Below are 26,224 nucleotides of genomic sequence, written 5' to 3' on the forward strand. Positions count from 1 at the left end.
GTGGTGTTTTCCATATGTGACACTGAAGGCAAATGAGGAAATGCAGGCCTAGGCAGAAGCCAGAGCAGGAGGCCCACGGACTCCTGGAGCCTGCTGGGCATGAGAAAGAGTCTTCGTCTGAGGATGGTGCTCTTGAGGATTCCTCCTGTGTCCGAGACCAGGAGGGAGGGCTGAGCCCAGGAAGGCCTGCTTAATTATATCATTTAGAAAGACCATGACAGAAAGACCATGCTTATGCCCGCGGATCTGTCTCCCAGGTGCAGGGCAGGCACTGGCTTAGGAGCATTTTGCAAGCCTGCCTACCGTATAGCTGACGCTCACCTGTGCAAGGACATTAGCACTTTCTAACAACAATCCATTTTTCTGGGACACGAGGCTCCTGTCTCCCTGCCTCAGAGATGGAGCCAAGAACTCTGCTGTTGCTCTCCAATTCATGCCAGGCCACGATGTCCTGAGGAGCAAGATTCGCTTAGGATCTGCTTCGAGTCCCTTTGTTGTGTTAGCAAGACACCCAGAAGCCCAGCTCCAAAGTGAGGCTGGCCAGGCCGGTTCACTGGCCTAGAGTGCTTCCCCTGAGGTTAGTGCACGCACTGGAAAGTGGCCTGTCCACATGCTAGTGTGTGGTTCAGTGGTCCTTAGTGCAGCCACATAGTTGTGCAACCAACACCACTGTCTAATTTCAGAGCGTTCTCATTGTCCCCCAAAGACCCACCCCATACCCGTGAGCAGCTGCTGGCTGCTGCCCTTTCCCCGACCTCTGGAAAGAGCCAGTCTACTTTGCGTCTCTAAGGACTTACTTGACTTGTGAATTTTCAGTTTGTGGAATTACATATAATGTGTGACTTTGGGTGTCTGGATTTATTCACTTGGCATATGCCTTCAAGCTCATCTGGATTACAGCAGACATCCATCTTTTGAGCAGCTCGTTAGTGACCCATTGTATGGACACACCCCAGTCACCTGTTGAATGGCTTTTGCCCTGTCTTTTACTTTTTGATTGCTATGAACAATGCTTCTGTGAAGAGTCATGAACTAGCCTTTGTGTGGATGTCTGTTTGCAGTAGTCTTGGGTATGGCCCTGAGAGGTAGGTCATGTGGTGGTTTGATATTTAGCATTTTGAGGAACTGCTGAACTCTTGGGCTCAGCTGTGGAAACTTCTCACCAGCCATGTGTGAGGATCCAGTTTCTCTACCTCCACTGGTTTATTATCTGGTGTGTGTGTGTGTGTGTGTGTGTGTGTGTGTGTGTGTGTGTATGTGTGTGTGTGTGTGCATTAGCACATTGTGTGTGTCAGCCAAAGAACAACCAGCCCCCAGGAGTGGTCCTCTCTTTCCACCATGTGGGTCCCAGGTACCGAACCCAGGTCGCCAGGCTTAGCGGCAAGTGCTCTTACCGCTGAGCCATCTCGCCAGCCCTACCTTTTTCATTTTTCTTAAGCAGAGGTTCTTGGTGCCCTGGAACTTGTCCTGTCGGTTAGGCTGGCCAGTGAGAGAGCCACCAAACCCAGTTTGCTGTTGTGGTTAGTTGGTTTTCAATGTACCTTCTGGGCATCAAGCTTAGTTATTATGCTTTCAAGGGAAACACTTTACCTACACCTCCCCCCAGCCCTTGCTTGTTTGTGTGTTTGTGAGCTGTGGTCTCATGTAGCCTAGGCTAGCCTCAAACTCCTTCTTACAGTCAAAACTGGTTTTGAACTCCTGATCCTCCTGCCTCTACTTCCTAAGTGTGCTTACCACCACATCCGGCCGTCTTTTATTCTATCCAGCTTAGTGGGTGTGAAGCAACACTAACTGTGATTTTAAGTTGTATCCCTGATGTTACTCATGCTAGTGAGTCATTTGTAATGCCTTGTTTGGAGAACTGTCTATACAGTCTGCACATTCGAACAGCTAGATCATTGAGAGGACTAGATAGGAAGACAGGAGTAAGACAGCTATCCCAAGGCCCAGCCCAAGACAGGCCAGAGTACACCCTCCATGTGCTTTGCATATGTAAAAAGACAGCTGGCCATTAGTTTTATGAGCTGAAAGCAACAGACTCAGGAGCAGGGGACCCATCTGCCAAGAAAGTTCCATGACAGGAGAGGAGAGTTGTGACAGTGTCACTTCCGGGACTTCCTGGAGGCCTCTGGGAGACACGGAGCTGTCATGTGGGCCTCCACAGAGGAAGTGCTCAAAGCGATTGAGGCAGGAAGAGGACTTGAATGACGCAAGAATGTCTGGTGGCTGCTGTGCCACCAGGGTTGACCGCCTGGAAGCCTGAGGGAGGGAGGGGCCCGGGCACAGATATAGCAAAAAGAACTCCTGGGGGCACCGGGAATGAAGATCAAGTCTAGAAGAGAGGCAGCACCCCATAACCTCCTGGTTCTAGCTCCACCCTAGGAAGGAGGTGCCGAAGGGATGAAGTCCTGCAGCCGTGAAAAAGCCAGACCTGACAAGAATATTCTGTGAGAGGGGAACCCCGTATGGCAGCTGTGGGAGAAGGACCGTATGAAACGTGTGGGGTCAGATTTCATTTCTCACAAATTGGCCTGTCTATTCTAAAGTTGCCTCCAAACATAGCACACATGCTCCTTTTGTCTCCATTACTTAGGATCCATCGTATTGGGCTGGGGAGATGGCTCAGTTGGTAATGTGTTTGTCTTGCAAGAACAAGGACCAGAGTCCAATCCCTACAACTCACACAAAAAAGCCAAGCGTGATGATGCACATTTATAATCCCAGGGCTAAGGAGGTGGAGACAAGGGGACCCCTGGGGTTCACTGCCCAGCCAGCTGAGCTGAATTAATGAGCCCCAGGCCAGGGAGAGACACTATCTCAAACAAAACAAAACAAAAACGATAGACAGCATCCATCGCATCTGAGGGAGGACACTCAAGACTGCCCTCTGGCCTCTACACGCACATTTACGTATGTACACATATGTGCCCCTAAACACATACACGGGGATGGGGAGCATGCTATTAACAAGTACCAGAACCCTTCAGTTTGGGTTTAGTTTGCAACTGAAATAATACTGTGGAGGGCTGGCCAAGGGAACATCTGTGGAAAGGGAGTGCCCACCTGGCCCTGCAGCTGGAGTGGGCCGTGGAGGACAGAGCTGGAGATAAACAGAGAAGTCTTCTGGCAGGTGACAGAAATGCTATTAGCTGTGTGTGGTGGACCACACATGTAACTCCACACTCAAAAGGCAGAGGCAGGGAGATTGCCTTGAGTCCCACATCAGCCTCTCAGGTCTACATAGTCAAGCATAAAGTAAAAAGTGTAAAACAACAAGAACAAACCATCTCCCAGTCACTGAGAGATGAGCATAGCCTTGTTGATTTGCTGGTGTGTCTTCTCATTCTCTCTCCATACATATGCAGTCTCCATATCTCTCACACACACACACACACACACACACACACACACACACACACACACACACAGCACCACCTTTCCTTTGTGGTCTGAGGTTTCCAGCAACCTCAACTTTTCCCGCCTAGTTAGAATTTCTTCCTAAACATCTTGCTGAAAGCACAGACTTCTCTTCCAGGGTGTCGCATGCTTATGGAATGATTCTTTGATTGTCTGACATTTAAATTATCGGCAGACTTGCTCTAAGTGTGGCAGCAGCGAGGAAGGTCTTCCAGCAGAATAGTTATACACATTACTGATTACAAATCCCCAGAGGATGATTAGATCACAGAGCAGGAGCATTCAAAGGCTGTGGGTACAAAATGGCAAATTGCTTTCCAGAAATTTTGACTTAATTTATGCTTCTGGCAAGCTGCATGAGAGAGTGCCCACCTCCTTCCTATGTCCTTCCTATTCTACATAATGTTACTTTAAAGAAAATTACAGAGTCTAAGGTGAAAGGTCATCCTTGCTCATTTTGATTTACTTTTGATTGCCGATCTTATTTGAGAGGCTTGCTCCGTCCTCTTTTGAGGATGGTCCTCTCCATTCTCTTAGCCTCTTTTCTTCAATTAAAACTCTATGTAGCTTGGGAAGAAGGATTGTTATGCATTCCATATATGGACTATAATGAGGTCTTGTCTTAATAGAAAGTGGAGTGAGGCTAGAGATGTAGCCCAGTGGTTAATCGTGTTTCTAGTATGCATGAGGTCCTGGGTTCAATCCCAGGCATCAGGGATTTGTTATCTGCCCATGTGAGTTATTTATGTCACATTTGTTGCAAACACATTTTCATGATGGTTTACCTTTAAGGTTTATGTTCTCTGACATAAAAGTTTACAAAATTGTCACTTTCTTTTCTTTGCTTTTTTTTTTTTTTTTTTTTTTTTTTTTTTTTTTTTTGCTTTTTTTCTTTTGTGACTTCTTCCTTAGATTTCCAACACAGAGACTCCTTTTGCATGCAGAAATCCACTCCTTAGGGTTAGGACTGGGTCTTTGTATGTAATCAACTCAGGTTAAAGGAGGAACCTTCAGCAGTCTATCTAACTACCCTGGGCCCTAGCCTTCTCATCTGAAAACCAAGCCATAAGAGGATCTATGTGGTAGAATTGCTGCATGTGTTCACTGACTGATGTGTATCGTGTGTTTAGCATCCTGACTATACAAACAAATGCAGTGGTCATGGCTGTTATTTCCATAGTTTTGATTGTTCACATTGAAAACTTAAATCCTGTTGGACTCAATTTAATGGATGACAAATGATAAAGACTTGAGCTTATTTTTCTCGTGGCCATCTTTCCCTGACCTCTTATTAAGTGATTTCTTCTTTTTCCCTCCATGACTCTTTCGTCTTACTAAGTCTTACAAAGGTCTTTCTTGGTTGTTTATCTATCCAAGTATATCCCCCTGTGCCACTATTGTTACAAAGATGTTAGTATAATTTTGAAAAATGTTTTGGGATTTTCTTATAATTTTATAGTCAAGTGTTTTTGCAGGTAATAATATTTTTCAAGTTGGACAGAACTTCCTATCGTGACTTTGATTGGGCTGGCAGGAAATTCTAATGTAATCTGTGAGCTTAACATTTTAGTGACATCAGTCTTATTATCCTTTTGATTGTATAATATTCTTTCATTCAGACCCTGAGTGTTTCTTGTTAGAGTCTCTGCTGATGACTTTATATTTTTGTAATATTGTAGATGGTACATTCCCCCCATAGTTACTGGTTCCAGTTTCCTGCATAGAATTTTATGCTTTCATCTTTTATTCTGTCATTTTCTTTGACTATTCTTCATTAATCTTTCAGCTGCTTTTTTATCTTTGCTTTTTAAAGAAATTTTAGCATCTGTGGTATGTGTGATACCATGTATGTGGACAGATGTGTGTGCACATATGTTTGTGTTTGCCTGGCTGGTTTTGTGTGCCAACTTGACACAAGCTAGAGTCATCAGAGAGGAAGGAGCCTCATTGAGGAAACGCCTCCATGAGATCCGACTGTTAGGCATTTTCTCAATTAGTGATCAATGGGGGAGGGCCCAGCCAGTGATGGATGATGCTGTTCCTGGGCTGATGGTCCTGGGTTCTATAAGAAAGCAGGCTGAGCAAGCCATGAGGAGCAAGCCAGTAAGCAGCTCCCCTCCATGCCCTCTGCATCAGCTCCTGCCTCTAGATTTCTGTCCTGTTTGAGTTCCTGTCCTGACTTCCTTTGGTGATGAACAGCGATGTGGAAGTGTGAGCCAAGTAAACCACCCCCCCCAACTTGCTTTTTGGTCGTGGTGTTTTGTCACAGTAATAGAAACCCTGACTAAGACACCCATGCATGTGAGTGGAGGCCAGAGGAAGGCATCTGATATCCTAATCTATCACTCCCTGCCTTGTTCCCTTGAGACAGTGTCCCACTGAGCATAGCGCTTGCTGCTTGGGGTAGGCTGGCTGACCAGACCCAGCAAGCTTCCTTATCTCTGCACCCACCCCTACCCCAGCACTGAAGTTACAGATGTGTGTGGCCACACCCAGATTTCTTTTATTTCATGACAAGGTCTCACTGTGTAAACGCTGGCTGGTTTAGAACTCACAGCGATGTGTCACCTCCCAAGCGCTGGGACTCCAGGCATGCGCCATCACACAGGCTCTCTATCTTGCTCTTTCGCATGGGTTCTAAGGATCTAAGCTCAGGTCTGCATGCTTGCACAGCAAGTGTTCCTACCCACCGAGCCTTTTCCCCAGCCCAAACGTTTCTGAATAGGCCTTCATGTCATCTATAAATCAGAACATAGTCTTCTCTTCCAAATGCTTACACCACTTACTCAAACTTCATAGCTCATTACATTGGCCAGTATTTCTAAAGCCATCAGTGGAGCCTAATGGAAAAAGAAAATGTCTACCCTAAGGTGGATCCCTTATACCTTGCCAAATAGGTCTCTTCTTCCCTGGGTTGCCTTTTGGTCAAGTGCATTCTGGGAAGGTGATTTACCTCCCCGGGCTTCATCATGAAACAGTGAGTTTATTTAAGATAGAAATAGCTCCTTATGTCCTTTGTGGGGTGGGGGACTCTCTTTTGAGTAGTGATATATCTTCACAGGTCTAGTGATTCTTTTTCTGACAGCTATGTGAGGGGTGGGAGTGGGGGGGCAGCTTCATTTCTGCCATAATTACTGTGTCAATCAAATAAACAAACAAAAATAAGAAGGAAGGGGATAAGGGATCCTCTCACACCAATAAGACCTGAGGAGTTTTGTGCCAAGTGGTGAACCCTTAACTGACAGGTGGGGGGCTCCCTTCCAGGAGATTTACTCCCATGTCTTTACTTCTTAAAGCTTTAGGTCAAGAGTGACCACTTGGGTCCCTATGGCTGAGGAGGGTGCTATGCCTGCCTTTCTTCAGCCTCTCACCTGCTGGACACCTGTACCCTCCTCCTCCTTTCTCTCTTCTGGAGGGGCCCATGTAAGCAACAGATGGCCTCTGTCAATGCATCGATCTTAGCGCTGTGACTCCATTGTTCTTTAGGTTTGGGCCGTAGGTGTTAAACACTCTTGCTTCCTAGGCCTATGTCCATTTTCTCTTATTCTATGTTACCCAAAATGGCTTGACTCCTCTGTTTATTGGGGCATGGGTCAGGGTCACTATGTAGCCCAGGTTGGCTTTGAATTTGCCACCATCCTGCTACAGCGTCCCAAGTGCTGGGATTATAGGCGAACTGGACCATGCCCAGCTCCAAAGGGCATTCTGAACGCAGACCTTCCGTTTTGCCTCTCTTCTATCCCATCTTGCCCAGAAGTGTGCAATATTTATCCTTGAAAAGAGAAAATTTCTGGAAATTAGAAGTGACACACAGCAGGAGTCACAGAGGGGTTTACAAGCAATTGCAGGAGCAGATCATGGAGTGAGACAAAGCCTGGCGTCTGGTTTTCCAGTTAGATGTCTCTGCCTCTCTGTGAGACTCACTGTGTGAAAGGTGTTTCTGGGCATTGTTGATGCTGTTTGGCCAGGAATCATCAGACTTGACCGGTTTTCCTCCCCGCATGTGACTGTCCTCTCCTCTCACCGTGAAACACAACTTCTCATTGCTATTTATTTTAGGATTGTCCCCCACCCTTTGCCCACCTCCCACTCCAGCAAAGGCAACTTCCTCTCCTCCTCCAGGATCAGCTCAGGACAGACATCTGTCACTCGGCACCAATGGAGAAAGTCAAGTTACAATTCTCCCCTTAGACTCCCTCCCCTGAGGATGGAAGATGGCCTTTGGTACCTGAAGGAAGGTCTGTCCTGATCTGGATCCCCACTGAGGATATTGGGAATTTTCTTGACAAATGGAGCCTAGTGGCAAAGAAGAGTCACAGCTGGGAGCTAGTGTTAGCAACCCATATTGTTACCAACTCACTGAGAAGAGCTGACAAGGACTGGCCAGGCCTGTCATCCCCGACGATGAGCAATGGACACACTGTACAGATATCGTGGTCTGGAGATGCACTTGTCAAACAGAATTTAGCTGTGGGATCTTTGCTTTCAACATATTGATTTCCCCCCGCCCCCCATAGAGTCAAGAATCAAATCCAGGGCTGCTCACATGCTAGGCAAGTACTCTAACCATGGATCCACACACAGTCTGCTCTCAACATTTTGTATTTGTCTTAGAAGTGTGCTATACATCCATACATGTTGTGTGTATGTTATGTGAATGCATATGCACATGAGTTGGTCTGTGCACACATATGTGTGTGGCACATATTCCACACAAGACCAGGGAGAAGGGTAGCTGCTGTGGATGGGGGCGGGGGTGGGGACTATCCTCCCTGTGGAGGACCAGAACTCTGTGAAATTCAAGTTTGGATTCACATTTTCACAAGGGTGATGGTCATGACGCTGTGTGCATATTGACCGTTCTCGGGCAGGGTCATCTGGGATGCTCCTGTTGTGTTCAGTTCTGATTTTGGGCTTAGTCATGTGAGGCTGTTTCTTTGTTTCAGTTTCTAGAACATCTTTGAAGAGGCCAGGCAGGCTTTTCTCCCACACTTAACTAAACAAGGGGGCCTTTCTTCTTTGGAATAGCCCCTCTTTTCCTCTCTGTCTTTTCTTTCTGTCTGTGAGCCCATGTGTTTTGCTGACTCCTTGGGACTCCTTGGGGCTCTTCCTAAGTAGCTACCTTCAGCCAGAGAGAGCGTTCTCATACTGCCCCTCCCCCCAGCCTTTGATTATCGGTAGGAGGAAGTGTCGGGGCTCCGGAGAGATAAGCCCTGAGCGGGGCAGAGCAGGCTCTACAGTCCCCTGGCTCTGCACAGGGTTGAGGTTAGGAACCGTGGGGGTGGCTAAGGGGGTGTTGTGAGGATTCTCTGTGTCCCACAGATACCTCTGAGATGTGACATGACATGGGGTCAGATGGTGGTGGTGTCAACTCCGGCTGTGGTGATAGGTTGTCGGGGTGGGGAGATGGGCTGGCAGGGAAGCAAGAAAAGTTCTTCAGAGAGGCTTTCCCACAGGGAACGAAGCCACAAAGTCATGAAATCTCCCAAAAACGTTGCCCCAAATTTTCTTTAAGTGTATATGAATGCAAAGCCATAAAAGAAAAGATTATATAAAGAAAAGATTATAAAGCTGGCTACAAAAAAAAAAAAAAACCATAAAATTACACAGCTACAAAAGATAACCAGCAAACATCGTTGAAATAAATAATAACACAGATCAGAGTTTTGTACATAAGCCCAAGATGACATAAAGAAAAATCGAGACAAAGACACAAAAAGGGATTCAAAGAAAAAGAAACAGAAAGAGCCAAGAACAAGAACACGCTGAACCTTTCTCACAGTGAGAGGCAAATTAAGGCAAACTGTCTTTGCTCTTCCCCTCTCAGATTTGCAAAGATTAAGAAATCTGATAAGCCAGTCAGCAGGCTGTGGGGAAATAGACACTCTCATATCCGTTAGGAGGAAGAAAAAAATGACAGTCTTGCTGGATGGCAGATGGTAGTCTCTATCAAAATCCAAGACTCGGTGGCTCACACCTGCAATCCCAGCACCCGGGAGGCTGAGGCAGGAGGATTATCACGAGTTTGAAGTGAGCCTAGACTCCATAAAAGTGTGTGTGTCCACAATGCGCGTGTCCACGATGCGCGTGTGTAAAGCGCCCATGTCTTTTTGTCTAGCTGACTCTGTCTGCTTTTGTTTCCCCACAATAGCTAACAGACACTGACATCACCGTGTCCAGTGTGAGCCAGGCACCGTTCCAAAGGCTTCCAGGACACGGATGCATTCAGTCCTCCCGGCAGCAAGTAGATGTGGCATTGCTCTCCTCTCTTTTTTGTGATGAAATGAAAACAGAGGTCATCCATGTATGCACCAGTGTAGGAGCAGAGCTGTTGGTTCACGGCAGCGTTATTCAGGATAACCACCCCCCGCCAGGCCCTGGTCAAGGGCATGATGGGATATCTGTGTGGTAGAATGCTGTCACTGTCAGCAAACCATCTCTCTCAGCTGATGTCTTGGTTACTTCCCTGTTGCTATGAAGAGACACCATGTCCAAGGCAACCTAGAAAAGGAAGAATTTGCTAGGGTTCTAACTGGTTAGGAGTCCATAACCATCCTGGCAGAGAGCATGGCAGCAGGCAGGTAGCTGATCCTTTTGAAATCTCAGTGCCCACCCCCAATGGCACACCTCCTCCAACAAGGCCACACCTCCTAATCCTTCCCAAACAGTTCCACCAACTGGGGACTAAGTATTCAAACAAGAGCCTATGGGGGACATTCTCATTCAAGCTACTACAATGTGGAAGACTTCGATGATATTTTATGAAGAAAATAAACTTTAGAGCATCGTAAGCAGTATGATTTTACATGCATTGAAAGAGATACGTATATATAATCTTGTGCACATATTTTAAAAATATTTTATAAATAAAAATAAACCTAAGAAACTCATAGGACAGAGGAGACATGTATTTTTCATATTTATATCTTTTTGTGTGTGGTTTTGTTTTTTTTTTTTCAATATACAGTCTTCTTTGGATTTGTTTGTTTGTTTTTGTTTTTGGAGACACAGTCTCATGTAACCTAGACTGGCCTCCAATTCCCTATGTAGCTGAGGATGACTTTGAACTTCTGATCCTCTTACTTCCACCTCCTGAGTACTGGCATTAGAGTGTGTCAAAATGCCTGGTTTATGGTGGGAACTGGGCTCAGGGCGTCATGAATGCTAGCAAGCACCACGAACCAAGCTACGCACCCAGCCCTCAATATAAAAATTTTAAACTGAGTTAACTAATAACACATGTGAAATTGTGGTACTGAGTCTGGCCCATGGAAGGGGTTAAGTGACTTTTTGTAAGATGTATTTTTTATTTTATGGGTGTTGTGCCTGCATACATGTACATGCAGTGTCTGTTGGAGGCCAGGAAAGCATGCTAGATTCCTTAGAACTGGAGTTACAGTTGGTTCCTGGCCTCCATGTGGGTACTGGGAAATGGACATAGATCCTGGGAAAGAGCAGCAAGTGCTCTTAACTACTGAGACTTCTCTTCACCCTCCATTCCTCTCGTTTATAGAGCAGAAGCATTGTGTTGTTGACAGAGCTTAGCCCCCTCCCTGCCTTGGGACAATAAGGGTGCCTAGTTTTCACTGTTCATGCAAACTCCAAATAGAGGAAGATGGGGGAGGGGAGGCCATACTATCAGGTTTAAGGAAAAGCCAGTGGTGGCAGTAGTCCCCAAAACTTCTCACAGCCTTCCAGGCTTAGCTGTGGGGTCAATGGACTCCTGAGGCCACCAACAGACTCCCATGGCCACCATGCTACCAGATACCAGCAAGCCGGAGACTGCTCACCAATGGCCCCTTTCCATAGGGTCCTCAGTTTAATAAGCCCTTTCCTTTCAAAGATTCCAGGAAGGTAAAAAGTGCCTGGGATCCTTGAGCTAAAGAACATAGAGCGTCTAGAAAGAGAAGGAGATCTTGGGTACTTGACACTTCCTCTACAGAAATAACCAGAGCTCTCCAGCCCTTTGCAAATCGGAGTCTCTGAAGGGGTAGTGCTCATTTTAGGAAGAAGGAAGCTATAAGGCAAGCAGTCTGGGGGGAGGAGCCAAGTAGGGGGAATGAAGTCTCAGCAGAAGGTAGGTGCTTGGAAGCCTCACCTTGGCCAATGTGTTCCTAGGCAGTTGTGCTTGAGACCTGGTTACCACACCATCTTGCTGAACCCCTGGGAGTTTTAGCTCTTCAAACATGTTTCTTGCTCCATTCTTTTGGACAACTCGGCAGCTAAGAGGTTGAGGAAGCCCCTCTAAACAAAGGGCTCATTAGATCAGACCCCCATGGCCATCTAGCAGGGACATAAATGGCATGTCCATGGCCACTCTCTGTGTGCTGGGGGTGGGGGACAGTGCTGACTCCCGAATGGCCCATCCACGGCCACTCTCTGTGTTCTGAGGAGGTGGGGGGACAGTGCTGACTCCCCAAGCTGTGCCAGAGAGCCTTGTTCTCCTTGGTCCAAGCAAACTTTGTTTTCCTGCATGATTTCTAACGTCGTCTTTGATCTATTTCAGGTTCCGGAATTGCGTTTACACTTACAGGATTCTGCCCGAGGATGACAAATTCACTGTGCAGGTAAGTCCTGAACCAGCCTGTGCTTGCCCTGGTAGAAAGAGCAAAAGAGAAGGACAAGCAGCTGGCCAAGAAGCCTCCATGTGAGGACCTGGCAGAGCTTAGCTTTGTCCCCAGAGCACATGTTTTGGGTTGAGTAAAAAACAGTGACTCTTCATAGATGACAGTCATAAGATGATAGTCACACATGCCAGGGACTGTTGGTGGCCATGGCTGAGAAAAGGACATGATAGTGGCTGGGTCCCCAGCCATCATTTTCTTCGACTACCACAAATGAGCAAATGTAAGTGGCCCAGGGAGCAGCAGAGGGGGGCGGACTTGCAAGGGAGCTGGACGATAGATGAGATGTTGCCTTTAAATTCCTGTAGCTCCCTTCTGCCCAGTGTTGATAGCCCTGGCATCTGAATTCACCATTTAAAGACAAAATATACAAAGTCAGAAAGAAACTCTGTTTATTTGTGTATGGGGTGTGCCGTGGTGTGTTTGTAGAGGTCAGAGGACAGCTTGCAGGAATTAGTTCTCTCTTGTTGTTGTGTGGGTTCTGGGGAATTGAACTCAAATCCTGAAGCTTGGTGGCACTACCCACTGAGCCATCTCACCCACCTCAGCTGAACTTGAAAAGGGAAAATAAAATCAACAGTGCCAATCAAAGCCCGAGGAGACCACCTTGGTACAGTTGGTATGACGGACACAGGGGCGTTGTTTGACCACAGTGTGTGGCCGCTGAGTGATGTGGAAGGCAGGGGAGCTATTTTTTGCCCAGCTTCATCAGGAGAACATGGGGGTGTGTAGAAAGAAGGAGGTGACAGTCTCGGTGTCCTCGGCAGAGGAGGGGCTGTGTGTCACTAAGTTCACGGGGACCACAGTAGAAGCCACAGCAGCACGTGGCACACATCTGGGCAGTGCAGGAAGAGTAGACAAGCGTTTAGGTTCCGTGTCACCAGGATGGCAAGGAACAAAGGTTTCCAGGGTTTAGTTGAAAAGAAAATAGAAACGGGAAGGGACGTTGGTGACTTCCAAAACTTGAAGGGCATGATTAATTACTTAGGCCGAAGGGGTAGACTCAGCTGCCTTGACAAAAGCCAGTGCCTGGGAAAGCTCCTGGAAACATGGAAGAGGGAGACGCTAGGAGCAAGGGAAGCCTCGCGGGGTGACTAACGATGCCGTTCAAAAGGAGTCACTTCGGTCACCACCAGCTGCTTGGCTCAGAGGGTGAGGCTGGGAGGGCACTGGCTCCATCCAGATGTGGAGCAGCTGCCTTCCAGCGACAGATCTGCTCACACCAAGCTTCATGGGAGAGGCCAGTGTGGGCCACTGTGGGCTCAGGGAACTGCTCCACCACCGCATGGCATGGCGGTCAGGCTGTTCACGCTTCTCCCTCCTTCCCCTGTGCGCATGGGCACCAGGATGGAAGGGGGTCAGGGAGACCCTGTGCCAGCCTAGTCCAGGGGTCAGGGAGACCCTGTGCGAGCCTAGTCCAGGGGTCGGGAAGACCCTGTGCGAGCCTACTCCAGGGGTCGGGGAGACCCTGTGCGAGCCTAGTCCAGGGGTCGGGGAGAACCTGTGCCAGCCTAGTCCAGGGGTCGGGGAGACCCCGTGCCAGCCTAGTCCAGGGGTCGGGGAGAACCCGTGCCAGCCTAGTCCAGGGGTCGGGGAGACCCTGTGCCAGCCTAGTCCAGGGGTCGGGGAGACCCCGTGCCAGCCTAGTCCAGGGGTCGGGGAGACCCTGTGCCAGCCCAGTCCAGGGGTCGGGGAGAACCTGTGCCAGCCTAGCCCAGGGGTCGGGGAGACCCTGTGCCAGCCTAGCCCAGGGGTCGGGGAGACCCTGTGCCAGCCTAGCCCAGGGGTCGGGGAGACCCTGTGCCAGCCTAGCCCAGGGGTCGGGGAGACCCTGTGCCAGCCTAGTCCAGGGGTCGGGGAGACCCTGTGCGAGCCTAGTCCAGGGGTCGGGGAGAACCTGTGCCAGCCTAGTCCAGGGGTCGGGGAGAACCTGTGCCAGCCCAGTCCAGGGGTCGGGGAGAACCTGTGCCAGCCTAGCCCAGGGGTCGGGGAGACCCTGTGCGAGCCTAGTCCAGGGGTCGGGGAGACCCTGTGCCAGCCTAGTCCAGGGGTCAGGGAGACCCTGTGCCAGCCCAGGCTTTAGCAGTCATCACCAGGACAGATTTGGGTACACTTAAGCAGACACTCTTCTCAAGGTTTTAGATGTTCATCATCTGAATACTTTCTCAGATGTGGACTCCACAGCTTCTGAGGACATGGGTGGCCGGGGGCGGGGGGGGGGGGGGGTGGCTTAGGCAAGTGGTAGGCCTCTGTGGTAGCTACTTTTTTATTCAAGTCTGGGACGGTGTGAACTTAGCCTGGAGGCATGGGGTCCCGCAGGTGGCTTCCTGCTAGGAGTCAACTCTCTTGAGTTAAAAGTTAGTCGGTGTCTTTGATCTTTCTCCCCCTTTGTGGTTTCTTCTATTCCTTCAAAGTGATGAAAACTTTGAGTATGACTGGAAAAGACGTGACTTTGTGGCTTCTTGTGGAGAGCGTGTGCCCACAGCATGTGAACTCGTAACTCCGTCTGTCTGGAGTCTGTGCCCACGTTGTCTTCACACTCTTGCTGTGGTGGCTTCCTGTGACCCCATAAATGACCACAGACCTTCAGTGGCTCTTAACTGAGAGCTTCAGTGGGTTCAGGGGGTCACTCTGGCTGACTTGTGCAAGGGCCACTGTCCTTGGTGGCCAGAAGGCCACTAGGGAAGCCCAGGGCTTGGGCCCAGAGGTGCTGGGGCCCTGGCTGGGTTCTACCTCAATGAGTCAGCTCTTCTCTGTGGTTTGCTCCTCCCCTGCTGACAGCAGGTTCCCTTCTCATGTCCCAGTCCCCAGAGGGAATCTGATTGGCTCAGCCACCAACAGCTTTCTCTGCCTGGACCACTCACAGACTACTGAGCTCTGTGTTGCTTGGCCTTTAGGAAGCAGGTGCCTGCCCATCATTGACAGACGGGGACAGAGCATAAGCCTCCTGCGACCACCTCAACAAGGGTGGTGGACAAGCAGTTTCCAAGGAAGAGATATGGCCTTGCTGGACATAATGTTTCCAGTCTTGCACTTGACCTAAGACCTTCTTGGTCACTAATACCAGCTAACTAAGGGACAGGAAGTCATGGACCCGGGTGTCTAGGGAACTCCCACCTATAAGGATGCCATTTCCTGTTACAACAAACAAACAAACAAACAAACAGATGCTAGTGGCTGGGGGTGTTGCATAGTTGGTAGTGAACCTGCCTAGCATATGCAGCCCACAGTTCGATTCCCTAGTCCTCCATAATGCCTGATGCAGTAGCACATACCTATAATCTTAACACTTTGGGGGATAGAGGTAAGGCGATCAAAAGTTCAAAGTCATCCTCAGCTACATAGTGAGTTTGAGATCAGCCAGACTCCATGAGACCCTGCCTCAAACACACACACACACACACACACACACACACACACACACACAGAGAGAGAGAGAGAGAGAGAGAGAGAGAGAGAGAGAGAGAGAGAGAGCACATTCTATAATAACTAATGGCACGTGATTGCTGAGAAGCAAATCAAAGCTCACACCCTGTGAGGCCGAGTCAGAGCTGTCCTTGAGGAAGCCCTGGTACTGGTCACAGCTTATTTTAATTCCAGTTCCTCTTTTCATGTTGAAACAAAACCCTGCATTCTTTCCTGAGCTTAGCCACAGTTTCTGTATAACTCATTTCTTCTACCTGAACCCGTTGGTGTCGGCAGAAGCAGGAGCTGGGCTGAGGGGTTGCCCAGTGAAACGCCACGATGATCCATGGATGGGAGGTAGGGCAGCGGTCTCTCTGAGAGGGCCCCTCCTCACCTGCTTGGATGGCATTTGATCGTGAATAGCACTTGGCCATGCGTCCCATACATTCAGGACTTTGCAGCCACCTGGCTTTGTTCAGAGACTGCTAGGAAACCAAACAGGAAAGTACAATGTCACATTTTCCCTGCTGTGGTCACAGTTCTGTGAAAGGCTGGGGGAGCAGTCTGCGTGGAGGCCATTCCTCCCTTCACTGCCCTCATTCTTGGTAGGGAGACAGCCATGTCCAGTTCTTGGTAAGAAGGGGGACAGCCATGTCTACGTCCTCCATCTGCAAGGTGAAAAAAGAATGGAGAAATGGAAGCAAATGAGGCGGAGAGGGAGTAGTATAGAGAAGAGGAAGACACAGGAGGGGAACAATAAAGAGAAAACAAGGAGGAGAACAATAAAGAGAACAAACAAGGAGGAGAACAATAAAGAGAACAAAAAAGGGAGGACATGAGGAGAAGAACAATAAAGAGAAAACAAGGGAAGACACAAGGGGGAACGATAAAGAGAAAACAAGGAGGAGAACAATAAAGAGAACAAACAAGGGAGCACATGAGGAGAGGAACAATAAAGAGAAAACAAGGGAGGACACAAGGGGAGAACAATAAAGAGAAGATAATGGAGGACACGAGGAGAACAGTAAAGTGAAAACAAGGAGGACACAAGGAGGGGAACAATAAAGAGAAAACAAGGGAGGACACAAGGAGGGGAACAGTAAAGAGAAAACAAGGAGGACACGGGGGAACAATAAAGAGAAAACAAGGAGGACACGAGGGGGAACAGTAAGAGAGAAAGGGAAAGATGAGGGAAGGAAAAGTCTAGAAAAGGAAGGCTTTGGAAGAGATGGCAACAGTTTCTACAAAGGAAAGGAGGTCGGTGTGGAGCAAGAAGAGCAGAGCAAATGGTGATGGAGGGTGGCTGTGGAAACGTTCTGTTAGGCTGTGGGAAGGTGTCTGTGGCGGCCGTCTACCCCAGGCTCTGCTCTGTGCTATCAGCAAGGATCTGAAGCAGTTTTAAGACAGGGCCCGGGACCCAGAGTACCTTCTGGACCAAGGTTCATGTTGACATCCTCTGGGTACTGTCTGAGGCCAGAGACAGGCAGGACGCTCAGCCCATCAGGCCCTAGGTTCCCACACCCAGAGACGGGGTTCTTGTGAATCCTGGGTTCTTCCTGAAACTGCAAAGGAAGTGACTCTCCGCTCAGGGAAGTGCACCCACCTTGGGCGCTGACCTCAGAGTGAGCTGTTGCCCAGGGATGCTGTTTGGAGCAACTCCACTCTCTGGGAAGCAAGGAGGGTCTGAGGCGGGACAAGGAAACTTAACAGACACCCGCACGGTGCCTGAGGGAGGCTGCAGGGCTCTGAGCAGCCTTTGGACACAGTCCCCCTAACCGGGCCCACCCCTGAAGTGAGTAGGAGCCTCTAGGCTTCTCTTGCTGCCTCACAACTTGTATGAAGAGGAAGAAAAATAGCCGCGCTCGTGACTCCATTACACAGATATCTTTGAGAGCTTCCTGTCTTTGCTGAGCTGGCAGAGTATGGGGATAGGGACTGTGAAGACTGGGGCGCCATCGCTCTCCATGCATGTTCTGAAGAAGAGGGCCTCCAAGATGGTCTTTCCCACAGACGCCAAGGCTGCTGTTTCAGACAGAAGGAAACCCCAGTGGCCAGAGCCTGGAATGACCTGGGTAGGTCAGACGTGTGACTCAAGCTTCTGGTCCCTGGTGGTGTCTGTCACATTGCTCTGGGCAGTGTGCATCTGGAGAAGGAACAAAACCACGTCCTAAGAGCCGACCCGTCACAAGCGTCTGGGAGGGTGAACGGTTGAGTCGTTGTTATGAAGTTCAGGAAGCGGGTGGCAGCTGTTATTGTTCTGAGTGGTCACCGAGTGAAATAGATTCCGTCTGAGCCTCTGGGCAAAGGATGTGGCTCAAACACACACTTCCTGACGTCGTACAAGGAGGGGTGCAGAACAGGTTCAGGGGCTAGCGTGGCCACGTGAGGACACGGGCCCCTTGGTGTCATGGCAGCCATATTCTGGGGTCCTGTATTTTAATTTTTTTCCTTTGGTCTGCTGCAAACATGGACAGATCTATTTTTCTAATCCTCTGATTGTCTCAAAACATCTTGCAGCTTGGTTCGTATTTGAAAGGGAAAGTCTTGGGACCAAGTTTTCTTTCAGCATTCCCAGAGGTGTAGTTCCATAGCCTTTGAGAACTCAATGTGAATGAATTCCAGGCACCAACCCAAGGCCAAGTTCATGCTGGTTCTCGTAGAGGGATGGGTCTTGCTGTCTTCTCTTTCCAGTCCATTTTCCCCCATGGCTAGCGTCTAGGTCGTTTTGAGCTTGACTGCTTTGCACACTCAGGTCTTTCTTTGACTCAAAGTTCTTTTCTTGTTTCACTTTTGTTGTTGTTGTTGTTCCAGCTCATCTGTTTTATTTTCTCAGATTCTGCCGAGAGAGTCAAGTCTCTCCCTCATTCCTTAGCCGTCTGGAGCATCCTTACTCTCCGGAGCAAACAAAACACCTCCCCTTCTCCTGTGTGCCTGCGTGAGATCTAATTCATTCCCGGGTGTTTGGGGAAAAGTACTCCTTCTATCTGCCATCTCTCCCTCTAAATGACTACGCTTTCTCCCCCATCTCTGCACACCCCCGGCATCTTGCTGCCACTTCGCCGTCTCCCAGAACCTATGGTCCGCGTTGTTTTTGCTGGAAACATCATCCTTTCTTGTCCCACACAGCACAGGGATGACACTAACCATGGCTTGCAGTTGATGGGCTTAGACCAGGGAACAGTATGCAGCCGCAGTCAGTGAGATGTGCCGGGAAGGGCTCTGTGGGACGACCAATCAAAGTCTGTCTTGGAAACAGACAGAAGACAAAATGGCCCCCTTCCCACCACCTAGGTGTGATAACTGGAGTCGCTGCTGCTGTTTTGCAACCATGAGACAAGGTAACCAGAGAGTGAGGTTGACGTGCAGATGGCAGAGCAGAGACATAAAGTGACCCCCAGCCTGAACAGTGCCGTTGGATTTGCTGCACAGAACTAACGAGCCTAGGTGCTGGCCAGCCCTGGGCTTCCTGTTAGTGAAACAATTCCTTTGTGTTTAAGTACTTACGGGGTTCTCTGTTACCTGCAGCTGAAAGTGCCCCCAACATACGAGGTTAGGTCCACTCTAGGGGAATCTCAAAACAGAAAGCGTACATTTTAAATTGAGCACCACGCTTCCACTGCACCACAAGCCCAGAAGACATGGCTTGTGGCCCCTAATACACCTCTCTCCTTAGTCCTGGCCAGCATCATGCTAACATGATTGGCTCTGACCCACCCAGACATCCCTAACAACTTTCTATGTGCTCAGTATCCTATTTCTATAACTCAAATCAGGAAAGGTACAAAAATCAATCACCATGTTAGCAACCTCTGTGCCCTGGGCAAGACATCTCAATTTCTGGCTCTCTGTGGGATGATTTAGTTTTCCATCTCAGCTTTGCCCTTTGAGATCGGGGCCATTCAGAGCTGTATTGAACAGATGTGAGTCTTTCCTCCCAGGTAATACCACCTGAGTACATGGAAAAGAAGGGCACAGTCCATGTGCCTGTAATCCCAGCAGAGGAATGGGAGGGGGAAAAATAGGTAGATCCTGGGAGCTCATTGGCCAGCTAGTCTAGCCTAATTGGCAAGTGAGACCCTGTCTCACAAAATAAGATAGAGGGGCTGGAGAGATGATCCAACAGTCAAGAGCACCGGCTGCTCTTCCGGAGGACCAGAGTTTGATTCCCAGCACCATGTGTCACAAGGTGATGATTCCAGAGAGCATCATGGAGACTCTAGTTACAGCCATCTGTAACTCTGGGTCCAGGGGATCCAACCCCCTCTTCTGGCCTTTGTAAGCACCAAACTCATAAGTAGTACACAGACATACCAGGCAGAACACCCATGTGTGCAAAATTTAAATTTAAATTTAAAAAAATTTTTGAAAGATGGAGAATAATCAAGGGAGACACCCAGCATCTGCCTCTGGCCTCCACATGCACATATACACGTGTGTATGTGCACCTGCACACACACAAACATATTCCCCCACGTGTGCACTTGCAAACACACACACACACACACACACACACACACACACACGCACGCACGCACGCACGCACGCACGCACATAAAAAGACAGACTCCTTGCCCTCTACCTTTCAGGTGACTGCTCAGCTGGATGCCATTGTCCTTACTTAGTTTTGAGTTCCTAAAGCTCTTCGCAGCCCACAATGAGCGAGCATCCATAGCTGCTGATGGATTAGGTACGCTGGTACCTTGAGAAGAGGAAGCAGATGCTGGTCCCACTGAAGAGTAAGATTTGTTTTGCCCTGATGCAGTTGTTCTTAAGAAGTCTCCACGGTGCTCTCTTGAATCATCACCTTGTGACACATGCTTTTCTCCCTGTGGTCAAGTTCTTTCGACCCCTGGGAAGACTTCTCTCCCCAGTGACTCACCCTTGCCGTAACTACCTCCCAGAGGCCTGCATTTCAGTATTGAGGTACTCACCATGGCGAGATTGCTTCAAGGCCTCGTCACTCTCTTTACTGACCCTGGGGCCAGCTGCCCATTCACCTTTCCTTCCTGTGGGTTCTCACCCCTGGGTCTTCTCTGCCTCATTGCCCGAGGCTGCTGTGTGCTGCCCAGGTAGTCGACTCCCACAGCCACATTTTCAGAGAAGGCTCTTAGCCAGGTCTTAGGTGAGGCTGTGTGATGGTTCCTTTGATGATGCTGTTCGTGCTTCTGAACCTGTCTCCTTCTCAGGAGCCATGGGCACTGTGGCAATGCTCTCCCGTGGAGGTTTAAGAACTGAAAGAGACAGTCACATAAAACAGCCTGCTCTACCACAATGATTGGTTTACATGGTGGAGCAGATAAACCCCAAGTCCAGAGGCTGGTTAGCTGCCACACCAGTACAGGGTGACCCAGGCAGCCACCTAGGTCTGCTCAGATCAGGGCTGGGAACACCAGATACAGAAAAGAGAGCCACAGTGATGAGACTTGGGAGACTCTGAAATCCCCGAAGTCCTGGGAAAAGCAGCTGGAATGCCCGAGCAGGAATTTGAGCCAAGGCTGAGTGGCCAGGGGTCCTGACTGGTTCCCAATTTTGGCCATGGGCAGAGTAGGGGCCCCTATATCCTGTGTCTAGGAAAGGCTGCTGGCACCTGCTCACTAGGGTAGAATCCTTCTGCTTGGAAGAACCAGGAAGACAGAGGCAAGGGATAGGGTCATGGCTGGTACCCAGAGTCCCACTGGGCAAGTCTAAGAGAGATTTGAGGACATGGAGGTGTCAGAGAGACCATTCACTTTACCTAGGGTCTATCATATCAACCCTTGTTTCCATGGAGTCCATTTAGTGAGCCTGGGCAGGAGCCAGGCACTTAGGGCACACTATTTAATCCTGGGAAGAGGAATATTATTCTAACTTTAAGTTTAGGGAAACAAGGCCAGTGAGGTGGCTCTCCAGGTCCACCCATGACTGACCACCCCATCATCTCTGCTCAGAGCCCCTTCCCTCAGGCCTCCCCATCTGAAACCATGTTTGCCCTAAAGGTTCCCCTCCATCGTCCTCCCAGTCTCTTTTCTTCACCCCTCACCTCTATCTGCAGCTGTAGTTGTTGCCAATAGCGATATGAGTCAGTAGTGTACAATATACGCACTTACTATCTTGTATTTTTAGAGGCCAGTGGTCCAAAAATGGCCTTCACTGTCTGTGCTGAGATCAAGGTATGAGCAGAGCTGTGCCGCTTCGGAAGGCTTCAAGAGAAAAGAAAATCCCCTTTCTTGTCTTTTTCTGTATCTAGGGGTCTCCTGAAATCTTTGACTGGTGGCCCTTTCCTCTATCTCTCAAGCCAGTAATGGCAGTCATTACTGCCTCGTGATGCTGGCGGCATGGCCCTGTGATTATTCTAGTCAGCTGGTATCCCTTCCCATCTGAGATCAGAACGTGGGCAACTTTACTCACTCTTGCTGTATGGCAGCTTGTGCACAGGTTCCGAGGTGGGACACGGACATCGATGGAGCCATGTGGGGAAGTCATTTTTTTGCCTGACACAGCAGCTATGTTCATGATCTATCCACTCAAGTACCTGATCTGTCTCCATCCTGAGAACAGAAGATGTATCCGACCGAGCCGAGACCTCGTCTGTCTTGTGCTGAAGTGTAGAAAACCACCTATACCCGATAGGTGCTCGATAAATACTGACTAAATGTGGGGACTCGTTAGGTAGTCAATAAACATGGGCTAAATGCAGGCACCCGTTAGCTACTCAATAAATATTGGCTAAATGCAGGCATGGTGAGGCTGGCTCGTCATTCTGCACAGAGGAAGTAGACAGGAGAGTCCCTGGGGCTCACTGGCCAGCCAGAATAGATAAATGAGCAAGGCCAAGTCAATGAGGAACACTGACTCAAAGAGCAGGGTGAACAGTTCCTGGGATGTAATACCCAAGGTTGTCCTCTGACCTCCACACATGTGCACACACATGAGCATGTGTGCTACACACACACACACACACACACACACACACACACACTCCCCCACAAACATGCACATACACATAAACAAACATTGGCTAAATGACTGAGCACACAGAAAACCTCTAAAGAAAGGAAATGAGCCATTGTGTTGTAATATTCTACAGCCCTGTCCTAATGCTATCACCAAGGTTGCCTGGTTGGTGCCTTTAAGACCTCTCTGCCGCCGGTCCAACCCAACTGCATTGGGGATGAAGCCAGGGCAGTGGAGCATCTGGGCCAATCTCAATCTAACCAGACAGCTGCCCTGGGCTGCCCCTTGAGGCAGCTCTTCTCTGGGCTGGCTCGCAGGGCCATGCACACCCACTTGTCTGCCAGCTGTCACTCCTGTCTCCCAGAGTACCTTGAGAGTTTTACAGAAAGTGAAGAAAGAAGTTAGAAGGAAGAGCCACTCAGGGATGTAATTAAGGATAAAAATATGCCACGTCCTGGGCTCTGGCAACCTGGAAATAGAGATTGCTCGTGTTCCCAGAACTGTGTTGTCTGGATCCAAGTGGTCCCAAATGCTGTGTCTAAATTCTTAACAGGGGACGATTTAAAAGTTATATAAGTGTCTATCTCTTTCCTTTTCTTTTTCTCGCCATGCTGAGAACTCAACCCAAGGCCTTGAAGACCCTAGGCAATCCTCCAGCGCTGAGCTCTACCCCTGATCCCCCCAGTGCATCTAAAGACAGGTTTGCTTGTGTGAGGGGGGAGGGGAAACAGAATTGGTAAAGAGATGCACTTCCCTGGCTGTGTGCAGTAGGAGAAGTCTTCCTAAAGTCTGATATCAAACTTGAGAGGAGGAGACTGACAGGAACATCTCCTGTCCCCAACTTCTCACCCACTCTTCTGCCTGGAAACACAGCCTGGCCAATGAGCCCAGCTTCACTGTCTCCAGGCCTCAGGGACACCTCCCCCATACTGTCTGCCCAGGGCTCAGTAGATTCCCTTGAGATAAAGGATGAGTGGGTGGAAGAATCTTGACCTCAAGATGAAAGTGAGCACACAGGAAGAACGAGGGGGAATTAATGTGGCCTGAGAGAAGTGGAGGAAGCAGTAGGCATCCTTCCAACCCGAGAGATCCACACAGGCTTTTACACCACCCAGGACCACCGAGTCTTACAATCCTGGTGTCTAACATCTGAGGATCGCTGTGAGTCAATGTGTGCTGTCTCAGCTCTTTTCTTTTTTCTTTCTTTTTTTTTGAGACAGGGTTTCTCTGTAGCTTTGGAGCCTGTCCTGGAACTCACTCTGTAGCCCAGGCTGGCCTTGAACTCACAGAGATCCGCCTGCCTCTGCCTCCCAAGTGCTGGGATTAAAGGCATGCACCACCACTGACCGCCTGGCCAGCTTCTTTCTTTAAGGAAAGGAGAAAGCAGGATTGAGGGAGGTCAAATCGAAAATATGAAACACAAGTAAAATCCCCTCGCCCCGAGACCAGCTTCCCTCCTGGGAGAGTCAGTGTGAGTACATTTCTCCCAAACATAGCTGTAGAATCTGTAACATGTGTTTGACACCTTAAAAAATAGCGTTGAAGCATGGCAAGGGCTCCCCGGGGCATTCCTTAAAGGTTCGTGGAGGGAAGAGCTGCGAAAACTTGGCGGTAGGGCCTGGGGCGATGACTTGGTCTGGACCTCACTTGTGTTGCAAGCACAGGGACCTAAGCTGGACCCCCAGAAACCACGCAACAGCACTTGGTGGAGTGGGAATGATTACACTCTCAGCACTCATACCCAGCCTCACCTAATTGATGAGTTCCGGGCTAATGAAGGATCCTATCTCAAAGGATCCTGAGGAAGACGCCTGAGGTAACCTCTAGTCTCCACAAGCATGCACGCACACACATATGTGGGTGAAATATTAACATCCCAATAAGCAACCCCGAGCTTCCATATAACACCATATACAAACAAAGAAATACATAGTTTAAGAATTTTTAATTTGGGAATAATTACATGATGCCTGCCCAGCTAAACAGTTGTGCCTGGCTTTAAGTTCACTGTGATTTAACAGTTTGAGGGCTTGTTGCCTAGGAACAGGTACTACAGGTTGAGTGACCTTGTCAACTAGGAATCAGTTTGGGAGCAGCAGTGGTTTGAATTTGGGATTTGTTCCCCCCAGGATGTTGGAATATTTGTACATACAACCTGAGACCAGAGGCCAAGGCAGGACCTAGACCCGAGTGAAAACACAAGATCCTTCTGTTTCGTGTAGACCTTACACAGCTGGCCTGAAGGTCCTATATTTTGACTGAGACCTGTCACATGATGTCAGGTGTGGGATCCCCCACTTGTGACATCTGTTGGCTTACTCAAAAAGTTTTGGATGTTGAAGCATTTCAGATTTGGGGTTTTGGGATTAGCAGTGCTCCCTGTCTCAGTCACTGTTCCATCACTGTGGAGAGACGCCATGACCAAGGCAACTCTTAGAAAAGAAAGCACTTAACTGGGGCTGGCTTACAGGTTCAGAGGTCAGCCCATCATCATCATGGTGGGGAGCGTGGCGGCACAGAGGCAGGCCTGGTGCTGGAGAGGGAGCTGAGAGTTCTACATCTTGACCTGCAGGCAGAGAGACTGAGCCTGACATGGGCTTTGAAACTTCAAAACCCACCCCCAGTGACACACTTCCTCCAACAAAGCCACACCTACTTCAACGGAGCCACGCCTCCTAAACCTTCTAATCCTTTTCAAATAGTGCCACTCCCTGATGACTAAGCATCCAGATGAATAAGCCCATGGGCACCATTCTAATTCAAACTCCACAGTCCCTCTGCCATAATTAATGTGACAAGAGCATCCATCACTTACGTCCTCAGAAAACTGTGCATGTGTTCTATTTAAAACCTCCAAGGCAAATCATGGTTGGCAGGGTGATCTTTTGATTCTTGAATGTTATTAATTAGTTGTTGATTACAGTTACACTAGCCACTGGCCTCCTTGGAGAGAAGACTCCTCCTTAGACTGGAGCTCCCCTGGGTCATGTGCAAGCTGGGGGCTGCTGGGCATTGTGGGAGAGATATCCAGCCTGTCTACAAACAGTTTCTTCATACACACACATACACACACACACATACACACACACACCACACTGTGACCCCCACTCCACATACAACAATAACAATAACAAATAAACCTTTTACAATCTGGGCCAGGCATTTGTGGTACACAATTTTAATCCCAGTACTAGGGAAGCAGAGGCAGGTGGATCTTTGTGAGTTTGAGGCCAGCCTGGTCTACAGAGTGAGTTCCAGGACAGCCAAGGCTGTTACACAGAGAAACCTTGTCTCAAAAAGCTATAAACAAAAAAACAAAACAAAATAAAGCTGCTTAATGTTATTCATTAAGCAGCGCTGTTTACCTTTTGAGAAAAGCCACAAGGCACAACAAAACTCTAAGAGTTTATTAAGGGAAGGGAACAGAAGGGGTGCCCAGGCCTATGGGAATGACTGTGCAGGGAGAGGGAGAAGGGATAAGTGGAACCCGCTTTTGTAGGATCCCCCACCCCAGCCCCGCACATGTGCACATGGGCTTACATACTACACCATGCATGCACATAGATTACGTGACCACACAGCCCACGGATTATGTAGGACGCAAGGCCCTGGGTGACTAAGTGTCTTGCCAGCGCACACACACACACAAGCACAGTCATGTAACTGGGGGAGGGGTTAAGAATTCTAACACTCCAGACTCTCTGTTCTTTTATAAAAAATGGCAGGTAAATGGGAATGGGGGCACCATGTCTCCCAAAACTACTTCCAGCTGACTTGGTGGGTGTCGGTTAACTTTGGGGGTTAGGAAAGGGGCTTTTGGGGTAGCCAGATGTCCTGAGGTAATG

At 49.0% G+C, this 26,224-nt stretch overlaps 1 protein-coding gene across 1 annotated transcript in view; it reads left to right on the plus strand.

Annotated features, from left to right (window-relative positions):
* Positions 1-26,224, plus strand: part of Inpp5d (inositol polyphosphate-5-phosphatase D) — a 112,655-nt gene that overhangs the window by 4,055 nt on the left and 82,376 nt on the right. Inside the window, exon 2 of the mRNA XM_006984234.4 lies at positions 11,924-11,984. Within this exon, the coding sequence (XP_006984296.2) occupies positions 11,924-11,984 (61 nt within the window). The remainder of the gene's footprint in view (positions 1-11,923; positions 11,985-26,224) is intronic.

The sequence above is a fragment of the Peromyscus maniculatus genome, chromosome 13, assembly GCF_049852395.1.
Source record: "Peromyscus maniculatus bairdii isolate BWxNUB_F1_BW_parent chromosome 13, HU_Pman_BW_mat_3.1, whole genome shotgun sequence".
NCBI classification, from domain to species: domain Eukaryota; kingdom Metazoa; phylum Chordata; class Mammalia; order Rodentia; family Cricetidae; genus Peromyscus; species Peromyscus maniculatus.